Raw genomic sequence first — 12,500 nt, 5'->3', positions numbered from 1 at the left:
AAGTAGAGCATTTCCCCATGAGTCATCACCACTCTTTACTGTCATTTCTTCCCAGTAGATTTCTTTGCAATTAAAGTCGCCCATCATAACTATTCTTCCTCCGTCTTCCATTATTTTAGTTAATGCTATCTTTGTGTCCTCTAGCATACTTTTATATTCACTCTCCTCCCATGAGGCTGTTTTCGGAGGCACATAATTGATCACAAATTTTCTGCTCTTCTTATCTCTGTCTTCCACTTCTATCATAATCATCTCTACTGTATTCTTTCCATATATGACACCTTTCACATTTATATCCTTCTTAGTCAGGAACATAACTCCACCCCCTTGCTTTTTCTCTCTGTTTCTAATCCAATAATTGTATGCATCATGTCCTACACTGTTGGGTGGTAGTGGGCCTTTTAATTTTGTTTCTACAATTCCCATTATGTACGGTTCTTTTTCTTTCAAATAATCATTCAGCTCATTCAATCCTGTTATTAATCCATCTATATTTGTGTAAGACACTCTTAGTTTTCTGCCACTTCCATTGTGTTCTCTGTTTCCCTTATGTTTTTCTTTTGTGTGTCGAACTTCCTTAGTTTCATGTTCACTACTCTCCAATAGAATCTCTCTTTCTCTGACTCCGTTCTGTTCTCGTTTTTTGTCTTAGCTTCCAGTCTTTTCTGCTTTTCTTCTTCTCTTTCCTCTTTATTCATTTCTCTTTTTATCCATATCTTTTTGTATTGTTCACTTGTTGCTAGTTTCCCTGTTTTGGATAAGATATTCTCTGCCGTTGTTTGTGACTTGAATTTAATCTTAATTGGTCTGGTCTTGTCTGTGCTATACTTTCCGAGTCTAAATTTCTCTTCGATTTGTTTCATAATTCCTGGTTCATCTTCCTGAACTGATTCTAGTAATTGGCTTACTTTTTCATTTTCCTCTTTGATTCTTGTGGTTCTATCTGTGTTGTGTTTCTCTTCCATTCCTAATATAATTATACATTTCTTCTTGTCTGCTAAATCCCTTACTATATTCTCCTTTTGTCTCATCACTTTAATAACTGAGTCTTCAGTATGTTCTTTCAATTGCTGTTTGACTATGTCAGTGAATGAAATCTTATTTCCTTCTTGGGTTTGCTTCCAATTTTTACTTTCTTTAGCTATTGATTCTCTGTTTTCTTTACTATTCTTCTTCAATTCCTCATTCTCCCCCTTTACCTCTCTTAACTGTCTTTTTAGTTCTTCTATTTCATCAGTTAAGTTTCTATTCGCCTTTTCCAGTTCTTCCAATCTTTCAACCCTTTGTAAAATGGTGTTCATATGACCTAACCTACTCTCCAAGTCCTTGATCACCTTATCAACCTTCTCCTCTAGTCTTGTCAGTCGGGGGGGGGTTTGTGTCCCCCCCACTCTCTTTAAATCCCTTGAAAATATTCTCATCACTTTCTACTGTATTGTTCCTATCTATACTTCTAATCTTTACATTCTTATTAGACATTCCGTCGTCCTCCAGCTCGTCTTGTGGTCTTTTGTTTACTTTACGGCGGTCTATTTGGACCAAGTCCTCTACTTCCTCATTACCTTCCATTTTCCCAGCAATCCCTCCCCTTCTCCTCTTTCCTTACTTTCCCACTACCTCACGAGCAATTTACCCCCCCCCACATTCAAATACAAAAAGGCACTTCTCTTTGCGTTGGTATCCACAATCTGCACTTTTCTTCAGAGCGTTCTTCAAGCCGTCCGTTCGTTGAAAGTGTGTGTGTGTGTGTGCGTGTGTGTGTGTTTACCTTATGACTGCCAAACTAAGATAAATTTCCAAACAAGTTTTCCCACTCTTTTAACCCGTTCTGAACACAGTGATGATTTCTTCTCTCTTTTGTCTTTTTCATCTTTTTTCTTTCTTCTTGTGAGAAGAGGTCCAGTTTTTGTGACCTTACCTTATATGGGCTTTCTACTAGGCTTTGCTGATTGTTGGTCTTTGTATTTTATCAATGTTACCTAGACTTTCTTTTTTTCTGGTGCATATTACAATCTGGGAAGGACCAGGTTCTCTACATTTTTTTTTCTTTATCTCTCCGTTCACGACAAAAAACACATCACTCTTATGGTTGTCAACAGTTTATTTGTTGCACAAAAAATTCTGGTAATGTGTTTATTGGGTGACAAAGTATATGTGACCAAATTTTCCAGGTCCAATTTCACTCAAGTAAATAATTTATGGCTTACTGTTGCTCATTTCCAACACTTCGCATTCCTTATCACTGAAATTCATTTTCCACGCTTGGCTACAGTTGTACAATCTGTCTAAATCCTTGTGTACCAAATTACAATTTTCATTTTCTATATTCTATTTTCTTCGTAATCTTTGCGTCAGCAACAGACTAGTGTAGTTTGGCGTTCCTTACATCAATGTCGTTTACATAAACCAAAAACATTACGAGTTACAGTACTGACCCTTGTGGGGCGCCCTCCAGGTCTCCATCCCATCGTCGTTTTGTATCGATCTCCCAGGATATCTGTTATCCATTCCAGAAACCTCGCCATAAGTCCTCCAGTGTATTTCAATTTCCATTGTAGCTGTGTCTCTCTCCCCCCCCTCTCTCTCTCTCCCTCCCTGTGTGTGTGTGTGTGTGTGTGTGTGTGTGTGTGTGTGTGTGTGTGTGTGTGTGTGTGTGTGTGTGTGTGTGTGTGTGTGTGTGTGTGTGTGTGTGTGTGTGTGTGCGTGCGTGCGCGCGTGTGTAAACACTAAGAATGATTTTCCATTTCCGTATTTTTCTTGTCTCCGAATTCCTTCCACTTTTATCATTCACAACATTGACTCAGGTGAAAACACTGTGAAACGCCGGAGAAAATAGGCAAAGAGGACACGTGCCTAAATCCGAATTTCATTCCTGAATAGTTTTGCTCCCAAAAATCATCGAGCTAAAGACTCATTAAAACTATCTCATTTAATCCCTTCGCTAAAATGGCGCCACTTTGATTTCATTTTCTTTGGCTGACGTCTGACGATTGTATTAAGGGAATAACCTCATTCTGACAGAGTCCCACTGCCTCATCACTTTCTCTCGTAGAGTGTGGCGCACTTGAACCATTTCGTTCTCTCCTGGTGTTCTTTCTTATTTGCCTTCCGTTCTTACCAACTGCCGCTCCCTCTTCACCTTTATTCTTCGTGTGGCTGCCTCACCTACCTGTCGGTTGTTACCTAGCTGCCTCAAACACTATCGTTCTATATTTACCTGTCGAACCCAGTCGCTCGCCAACATTACTTCGCTTGCAATTTTACTTCTTTTCCGTATTCATTCTCACACCTCTAGTGTTTGAACACTGCATTCCATTTCCCGCTGTTTCTAGTATCTAAAATATTTTTGCTTTCATCTTCGACATTTGGTCTTTTTATTCCTCCTTCTCCTCCTCCTCCCTGTCCAACTTTTCCGTCCGTTTCCGTCCTTCCGTCATCCTCTCGGCCGCCCTTCACCTCCCCGACCTCCTTGGACGACGACGACGACGCCGACCACATTCCGAGGCGTCGGGCGACGTGACGTCACTGTCAACAAAACTTACCTCCCGCGAGAGTGGAAGCGATCTCTCATTTGTGTGTACCACGCAAGAACGTCACCATTATGTTCTAGTTTTCCTTCACCGTGCAATTGTCATCCAGGCATTTCCTTCTTTAGCTCACTTACGTGCAATTTTTTTTTCATTCTCGTTATTTCCTTTCCTTCGTCGTTTCCCACTTTCTTTCATTCCGTACTTCCGGTTAAGTCGTGCAGCCTGTATCCCCTTGTTGCATGAACTATCGTATCCATATCATTAAACCATCGTCAGTCCATTTCCTATGCCTTTTTCTCTATTTCGGCTGCCACTAAAGTATTCTCCACCCATGACCTGAACAACCAGATAGACTTTGGGGGTTTCCATTTCCCACGGATGCTATTAGAAGAAGAGAAAGAGATGAAAACAATCAAAGTACTTTTGTAAAAGTTATTCTCAATCCATTTAGTATTATCAGAGCTTGTGACCAAACCCAACCCAACCCAACGTAACATCAACCGGACTTATCCTAACCTAGTTTAACCTAACCTGGTCTAACCTAACCTAACCTAGCCAAACCTAACCTAACAGCTCCTTAATTAAGTCTATAACTCTTTTTGGAGGTACAAGAGTTGATGTGTTTTGAGATGGATAGAGGAGAGGAAAAGGAAGTGGGGGGAAGAAAACGGAAGAGGGAGAAGGAGTGGGGGGAAGAAAATGGATAGGGAAGGAGAAGGGGGTGATAGGTGTGAGGGAGAAAATTAGGGTGGAGAAGGAGGTGGGGTGAAGGAGGAGATACGGTGGTTGTGGAGGAAGAGGTGTGGTTAAGGTGGAGAAGAAATGGTTGGAGTCGGAGGACGGTGGAGAAAGGTGGTGGAGTTGGAGGAAGAGAAGGATGGAAGAGGAAATGACTTCATCATTAGAAAATGCCTTTCTGTCGGCAAGCAGGTTAAGCATGTGTGTGTGTGCGCTCGCGAGAGAGAGAGAGAGAGAGAGAGAGAGAGAGAGAGAGAGAGAGAGAGAGAGAGAGAGAGAGAGAGAGAGAGGCAACAGCAGCTCGCTCTTTTGTGTCATCCACTGGGAAGACAAAAGTCTCCGCAAGGCGCGCCCCGGCCGGGAAGTGAATTGAGCATATTGACACAAAGTCCAGCTTTCTAAATCCCAGGAACCAGCACAGGCACTCTCGCTCGGGCCGGGGGACCCAGGAGCGCTTGCGCGGTGGGGCAGGAGCGACGGCAGAGAGCACACAAAAACGAAGACAGATCCGACAGAACTCGAGGAGGAGCTCCGTCGTGAACAGGAACGGCTTTGGCGAGAGGGGGCACGATAAACGGAGAGGTTGATCAGAGGAACCACTTTGTGGGGACGGAGGATCATTGGTCAGTACGACGTTTCGCATGTCAGACCTTTACCAAGTACATCAGCGAAACGTCACCATAATAAAGACTCCTCCATATTCACACGGTGCCTCTTTTGATGGACTTGTCGGCAAATACCAATTGCATACTAAGGGAAAAGTGCCAAAGACATTTATTAATTTTTTATTTCTATATACATATATTTTTTCTAATCTAGAATTTGCCAAAATAAGTGTCGAAATTCTACGACCCAGGAATTGATTCATGCTGAAGCCAGGCTATTTTATTCAGCTGAAAGGACTCCTCTCCAGGTTCACTTTGAGCGCAATTTACCAGTGCCTTGGATCACGTACTGGACCCGTGATCGACGGCTACTACCCTACCGGATGAGAGCTCAGAACTCACGTATGGACCAATTTATGGATGACCATGTGACTTTAAACACAGCGTACACACTTTTTTTGCTCAAGGGAGACAGTAACGGCTTTCACTCAAGTCTATCAAGGTGTCGTGGGCAACTACCTGGGAGCAAGGCCCGCCTCATCACACTGGGCAAAGTTTCCCCCAACTGCTGTGCATACGACCGACCAGGAAAAGAAAGTAGGTAAATAGGTAGATAAAACATCCAGCACTACTATCATGTGAGAGTGATGGCCACTCGTCATTCTAAGCGCCTTAAATGTTGCCTTGAACTAGGGTCGTTAAGAAACCATTGCCTGGAGCAGAGGTCCTCAAACTTGATTGCTCAGTGGGCGCACTAATGACATGTCTTGGACGTTGACGGCGCACCGACTCTACAGTCAGTGTAGTGTAAGTTTGGTACCTATTCCACCGACACAGAAATACACATTTGGCATAATATTTATATGAATGTGTGCGTGCATGTGCGTATAATAATAATAATAATAATAATAATGATAATAACAATAATAATAATAATAATAAAGTTAAGTGCACACAGTTATCCATAAGAATTACGCGGCACACTTAGGGGACAGTCGCGGCGCACAGTTTGAGAATCACTGGCCTAGAGGGACGACGAGAGCCTCATCCCACCCGACAAGGAAACAGTTGATAAAAGAAACGTTGGAGTGGCGAGGTCGGGTGCAGCTCCTCCTCCTCCTCTGGAAACGAAGGCGCTTCGAACCCTCACACAACGCCTGGAGACAGCGGCTTAGGCAACCCAAAGCTTCAGTCCAGGCTAAGCCCGCGATACAAGAGGGCAGGATCTATCACGCCATGAGGTCTCTAGATCCTGGGGAGGGACCAAGACAACGATGTCAGTCGTCACCTTGACTAAAAACACTTTGTCATCAGAGATTTGTCACGCGTCCTCTTCCGTGATTCACACCTGGAGTATATTTACTACATGACTATGTTGTCCGTAACAGCCAGAGCGTGTATTTGGGAGGAAATGTTGCATCAAGTAGAGTCATGAAGGTGGTAAAGACGAGATCCAAGGAGGGTAGGAGGAGGAGGAGGGGAGGATTGTAAAAGCGAAAAGGAGGTCAGCATTTTTTCGAGTGATCAGTCTCCGACCATAAAACGAGTGCTGCGTGACTCCGATCCGCAGGGGTGTCACTAAGGGCCCAAAATGACTGACTTCATGAAACTAATTCAATCAGCGCCCCATAAGGGGGAACGCTTGTACCAGTGACTTTCAGATTCTTTCGCCGAGTCGCGAAGAGCAAAGTGGCCTCCCTCGTCCACTTTCTCCACCTCGAGAGGACACCACGTGATGCCCACGGAGATCGCTCACACTGGCGAACTCTCCAGAAAAAAAAATGCCATTGCGTGTTGTTACGGAGTCGTCTGCAGCACCCACCTTGTAATCACCTGACGATGTTACTACAGGTTACGAAACGTCCTGGAACCAAAGTGAATTCGTCTGTAGAATAACCTGACGATGTTATTCAAGGTTACGAAACGTCCTGGAACCAAAGTGAATTCGTCTGCAGAATCACCTGATGATGTTACTCAAAGTTACGCAACGTCCTGGAAGCAAAACTGATTCTCACTGACGTCATGTCGCTTACCTTCGTGTCCCGAACTGTCCAAGAACTTATTCATCTTTGAGGAGAGAGGAATAATTAGAACAGAGCATCTTAAAAAATAAGTACTCTACTGCGATCACATAAATCTGAACTATCGTCTATAGGAAGTATAAAATATATATCTGCTGTGTTTTATGTACAGAAACATCCTTACAACCTAAGTGATTTTTTCAAATAAAAGTGCTCTGATGCAGCTACAAGGAAAATTATACATGTCCTGCTCTAATAAATCATGGGTTAGCTTTGGGTATTCTTAATCATACACAGAAACATATAACTGAAGTAATTACATTGTGGTTCCTGTCAGTACTAAAGGGGCATTCGTGGCATCTCGATACCCCAAAGTCACACAACAGATTCCGTACGTGGAGGTTAATCCTCACGGAAAAAAAATCAGATTTGCTCAGACCTTGTCCGCCTCAAGAGACCCCGAATGAAACCCTGTCAAAGTCTGTTTTTGTTCCTTCGTCCGTTTGCACTAAAAGACATCACACTCCCACTTTCCTGTTCTCCTTCTTCACACTTCGGCTCCGCCATCTCCCCTTAACCTCGAGCTGTCACCGAAAATGAGACAGAAGCAATTCCATCGACCGACCGCGCAGACCACGTGTGGATTACAACTTCCCGCTATGGTCATGGCACGTTACGCAACTGGAAGTTTTGAGATTCGGTTGGACTGTAAACTTCCAAACAATAGACTGTAAAGTCTGACACTTGGTTATTTTGTTTCTTTGTTTCATTATATGTGTGTATGTATATATATATATATATATATATATATATATATATATATATGTATATATATATATGTGTGTGTGTGTATACATACATATATATATATATATATATATATATATATATATATTGTGTGTGTATACATGTATATATATATATATATATATATATATATATACACGTGTATATATACATACATATTTTCTTTGCCTTTTCCATTATTCTGTCGGCACTCCTTTATGATTTGCCATTCTAATCCATTGCATGTATTTTATCAATCTATTGATGCATTTATGTATTTACTGTATCTATTTATCATATATCTAATAATCTTTTAATAATTTCTTATCAATCTGCTTGTTGTTTCCTTGTGTTTGTTAATAACTTGTTCGTTTATTTATTAAATTCTATTTTCATTTACCTATTTATGTATTTCCCTATTTGTCAGATATGTAACTATTGCTTATTCACTTGTTACTGTTTATTTACTATGTTTATTAATTCATTTACTTGTCTCTTCCTCTATTGGTTTACCTATTCCTTTGTGCATTTATTAACTTATTTGTTTATTTGTTTATCTATTTATTTTTTCATTTATCTATTCGTTTATTCATTTATTCATTCATTCACTCATTTCTATTTATTTTCGTTTTCAGATGCGGTGTTTCCTGCTCGTTATCGGAATTCCCGGGCAGCCCTGACATCAGTCACCCGCTCCTCGCTCAAGAGACTTCCCGACCTCTGTGTGTGTGTGTATGTGTGTGTGTGTGTGTGTGTGTGTGTGTGTGTGTGTGTGTGTGTGTGTGTGTGTGTGTGTGTGTGTGTGTGTGTGTGTGTGTGTGTGTACGTGTGTGTCTTTTTGTGCTACTCTTAACCAATTTCGTGCTACGTATAAATCAAAGAAAGTGTATTGTGCCGAATCTTGTGGGGATGGGGTTCCAGCTTAATAAAGGATAATTACTATTTCTTTAAGGTAGACAAGTGTTTAAGGATTGTTGCTTTATTAACAATGGCATGTGCACCTGTGTGATTACAGGATCCTTCCCACGATAGCTCACTGTTATCCGAAGGTGTAATTGGCGTTCGCGGCTGTGAACAGGAAACGAGCCATGAAGATAACCGAGACGAAAATGTCTTGTTTGAGATCGAAATAAATCCTGTGTGAACGAATAAGATGTGTCGCAGACGAAATAGTGTCACGGTCATTCATACCGACCGATTTCCTCGTTAAAGTTCCTCATCGTTCTCTTCTTCCTCGTCACAAGTCGGAGGACATGATCGCGCGGCTGAGCGTCCCGACCTGACGCGGCGCCGAAGACTACGATGACCCAGAAGAGGCTGAGGACCCTCAGACCCGACGATGGCAAAGTTTTGGCGCCGACACTCGAGCTCCCAAAGGAAAGAGGTGGAGGAGCCCCTCACTGGTCCACCAAAAACAGGTGCTGGAGGAGGAGCAGGAGAAGGAGGAGGAGGAGGAGGAGGTGGACCCCTCGGAGTGTCCGCGACAGAACGTTTGATGGGGTCCTTCGGGAACGAACAATCCAACCTGAAGGTCACTGACCCGAGGAGGGCCAGGAGTAGAGAACCGGAGAGCACAGTTGGTGATGTGAACAAGTGCCGAGCGTCTTCGACGACAAACGGGCCACCTCGTCCACCTCATCCGATCATCGTCACCCTCCTCCTTTTAGTCCTGGTGGTCAAAAGTCAAGCTAATATCAACTTTAAGGCCTGTAAGTATATTTCTACTGTATATTATTATCATTATTCTAAGTCACTCTTAAGGCTAGTTCGGGATTCTCTTCATGTTTGACGTTTGATAATTAAAGCTAGTGTTTAGGTTTTTGTGTGCAGCATGTTTAACTTAAGGTAGGAAATTTGCGTGCGTGCGCGCGCGCACACACACACATGCACACACACGCACGCACACACACATACACACAATGCAAAATGGTCATAAACATGTCTGCGAATAAACACTGAAATTCAAGAACACGGTACTTCTTCCATTATCTGGTGACCCATAGGATGTGGCCGGCAAAACCAGCAGCGTTGCCACGTCTAAACCATCTCCAAAGAAAACGGGGGAGACACCGTTTTCTTTATATTTGCATGTATGACCGGTATAATTAAAGAGACTGCAAGCGGCCCGAAGACCCGCACTCAGCTTCTCTATGTAATTACTATCCCCCCAACCCCCAACCCCACGGAAATTCCTAGGTCGGGAGCCGGGGCAACGTCGCCTGACCTGAGATGCCACATCGTTTAACAAGTCTCTTCTTTTCTTTACATGTATAACAATTACTCATATCACCTACCATTTAATGAAAAAATCAATATGCATTTAGAATATTCCATGTTAACATACTCAGGGCAGAGGTTAGCTTCCGGTATATGCTGAATGTTTTGATTCAGTACGTGACAACACGGCAGACAACACCTTGTGGGTCACGAGATAATGGAAATAGTCTAATACAGATCAGTCTACAAATATAAAAGCATGGACTATTGTTTCCCTGCAGCTCATACATGTTGCCTTCTGAACAAGAACACACGCCAGGTCTGGATTATTAGGTTAAAAGTCTGCGATCAGCCTCTCAGACACAATAAACTCCCCAGGACTGCTTTCAGTCTCTTAGACATCTATCCAGATCCGAGGCGAATAATCTCCTGGATAAACTACCTAGGTTCCAGGTGAATCCGATGCCTCAACTACAGATGCAGTTCCAGGAAGTCCCTAGCCATTCCAGTAAGGAACTGGACTGTGCTCAGACCTGTTTGCTAGAGGTGATTAGAGGCGAGGTGTGCTCAGGCCTTCAGGTGATCTAAGCTCTCACACTTGCTCGGATAACAGGGTATTTGGTGGCCATCGAAGGCCGTTGGGGATCGAACCGGGGTTTCCATTGTTACGAGGCGAGTTTGAAGCCTAACGTGACCTAACGACCCGTTCATTCTTAGAGGACGGGAGGGAACTGGATGGTGACAATTTATTTCTAATAATTAAAAAAAAAGTCATGCTGTACTTCCCTGAGGACAAATTGGGTGTCTTTGATGATTTCATCCTGGCTAACATCGTACAACTTTCACACAAAAAGGATCTCAGTTGGGACGCTCGACCTCAGCGTCGACAGTCTCCAGGCTTAGGTCGTCCAGCACTACAGTACTTCACAGGTTGTTACAGAGGTGGTTACATTGTACTACCCTCAGTGCGTCATCATCATCCAAAACAGCGTTTCTCAACCTTTTTACCCTTACAATAAATTGCATGTCTCAAGGAACCCCTGCACAAAAAAAAACATATCTTTCTCATTTTTATTTTATTTTCATCGTAATAATAGGTTAGATAGGATGGTGTCTATATTACATTATTACGATAACCTTTTGCGGAACCTTCCGCGGAACCCTGGTTGAGAAACGCTGATCCAAGAGGATGAAGTCAGTTCAGATTTGTAAATCTTTATTCGTTCTCTTCTTTGGCCCCGGCGATAAATGGAATCATAAATGACGAAAGGAAAAGAAAAAAGAACTTGTTCACTCAAAAGCAGGAAATGATTTGGTGAAACATGGACCCATCACAGCTCTAGTATGTCAAAATTGTCAAAAAGTTCGTCGCAATTTCTAAAAGTTCCAAGTTATAGAAATACGCTTAGAAATGTAACAAGTATAACAAGAAGGTACAATCTTTTAGAACAAAACAAAAGAATCATTTATAATGCTTTCCTTTCGGTGCAATGCCTACAACATGTTGTATGCATAACAGAAGCCTTCCCCAGCACCCCGTCAAGTTGACTTGAGCCATCCTAAGGGTCTAGCAACAGCAACCCAGGTTAAGAAATGCGTCTCTAGTCGATTTCACCGACCTTAGCGGAAGTTTCTCGACAGCGAAGAGTTTCAAGGTAACAAAAGAAGAACGGCACCATGAAAAACGATCGGCGGGGGGTGGGGTGGGGGACTGACTGCCTCGTGGGGGCACCCAAAGCTGACACAAGACTGTGCTGTCGCTGCTTTGATGGAATTCTATTTACAAAGACGAATCATCCTTCTTGTGAGTACACAGAGCGAGTCTGCGTGGAACAATGGTTAGCGTTCCTCTCTCGAACTTGGGGGGAACCGGGTTCGATCCCCGCGAATGACGAAGTCGGTGTTCAAGACGCTCCCCCGTGGTTTCTCAACCTCTGCGTGCGACAGTAGACATTAGAGGTGCGGTAGACCAAGGCCCGTATCTGCAGTGAACCCCTTAAGACTGATTATTTAGAAATATATATAGAAATACATTTATCAACGACAATATATGTATACATATGGTTCTTGTTCATTTTAGATCATGCTCATGTGTTGGCAATAGTACGTGGTGGGATTTTGTCTCAGATGGTGCCAGACAGACGGTTTGATTCAGATGGCTGGAGGATGGCGCTCTGGACAAAAGTGGGTCTCGAACCCGGTCGGAAGACAGAAGGACGTACAGGGAGAGAGGGAGGGAGAGAGAGAGATGGAGGGAGGGAGAGAGAGGGATGGAGGAAGGGAGAGAGAGGGATGGAGGGAGAGAGTGAGTGAGGGAGGGAGAGAGAGGAATGGAGGGAGAGAGAGGGATAGATGGAGGGAGAGAGAGGGATGGATTAATTGGAGGGAGGGAGGGAGAGAGGGAGAGAGGGAGGGTGAGGTCGAGTGAGGGGTTGGTTGGCACCAATGGGACTCAACAGCCGGTGTGGGGGTGGGTTTAATGTCCGGGTCACGGGTCCTCGAATAAAACGCCCGGAAGCTTCGGCGACCCCCCTCCCCCCGGACAATCTGACTGCCCGGGGGCACACCGGAAGCCAGAAATGGAGAGGATCCGGGACGGAAGA

At 43.5% G+C, this 12,500-nt stretch overlaps 1 protein-coding gene across 1 annotated transcript in view; it reads left to right on the top strand.

Moving 5' to 3' along the window:
- Window positions 1-12,500, top strand: part of LOC143036619 (trypsin I-P1-like) — a 50,130-nt gene that overhangs the window by 6,373 nt on the left and 31,257 nt on the right. Inside the window, exon 2 of the mRNA XM_076204180.1 lies at window positions 8,696-9,389. Within this exon, the coding sequence (XP_076060295.1) occupies window positions 9,020-9,389 (370 nt within the window). The 5' untranslated portion in view covers window positions 8,696-9,019. The remainder of the gene's footprint in view (window positions 1-8,695; window positions 9,390-12,500) is intronic.

The sequence above is a fragment of the Oratosquilla oratoria genome, chromosome 21 (genome assembly GCF_046742065.1).
Source record: "Oratosquilla oratoria isolate Oo_2021 chromosome 21, ASM4674206v1, whole genome shotgun sequence".
NCBI lineage: Eukaryota > Metazoa > Arthropoda > Malacostraca > Stomatopoda > Squillidae > Oratosquilla > Oratosquilla oratoria.
The sequence above is the reverse complement of the archived record's forward strand: the minus strand, read 5'-3'. Positions and strand labels throughout refer to the sequence as shown.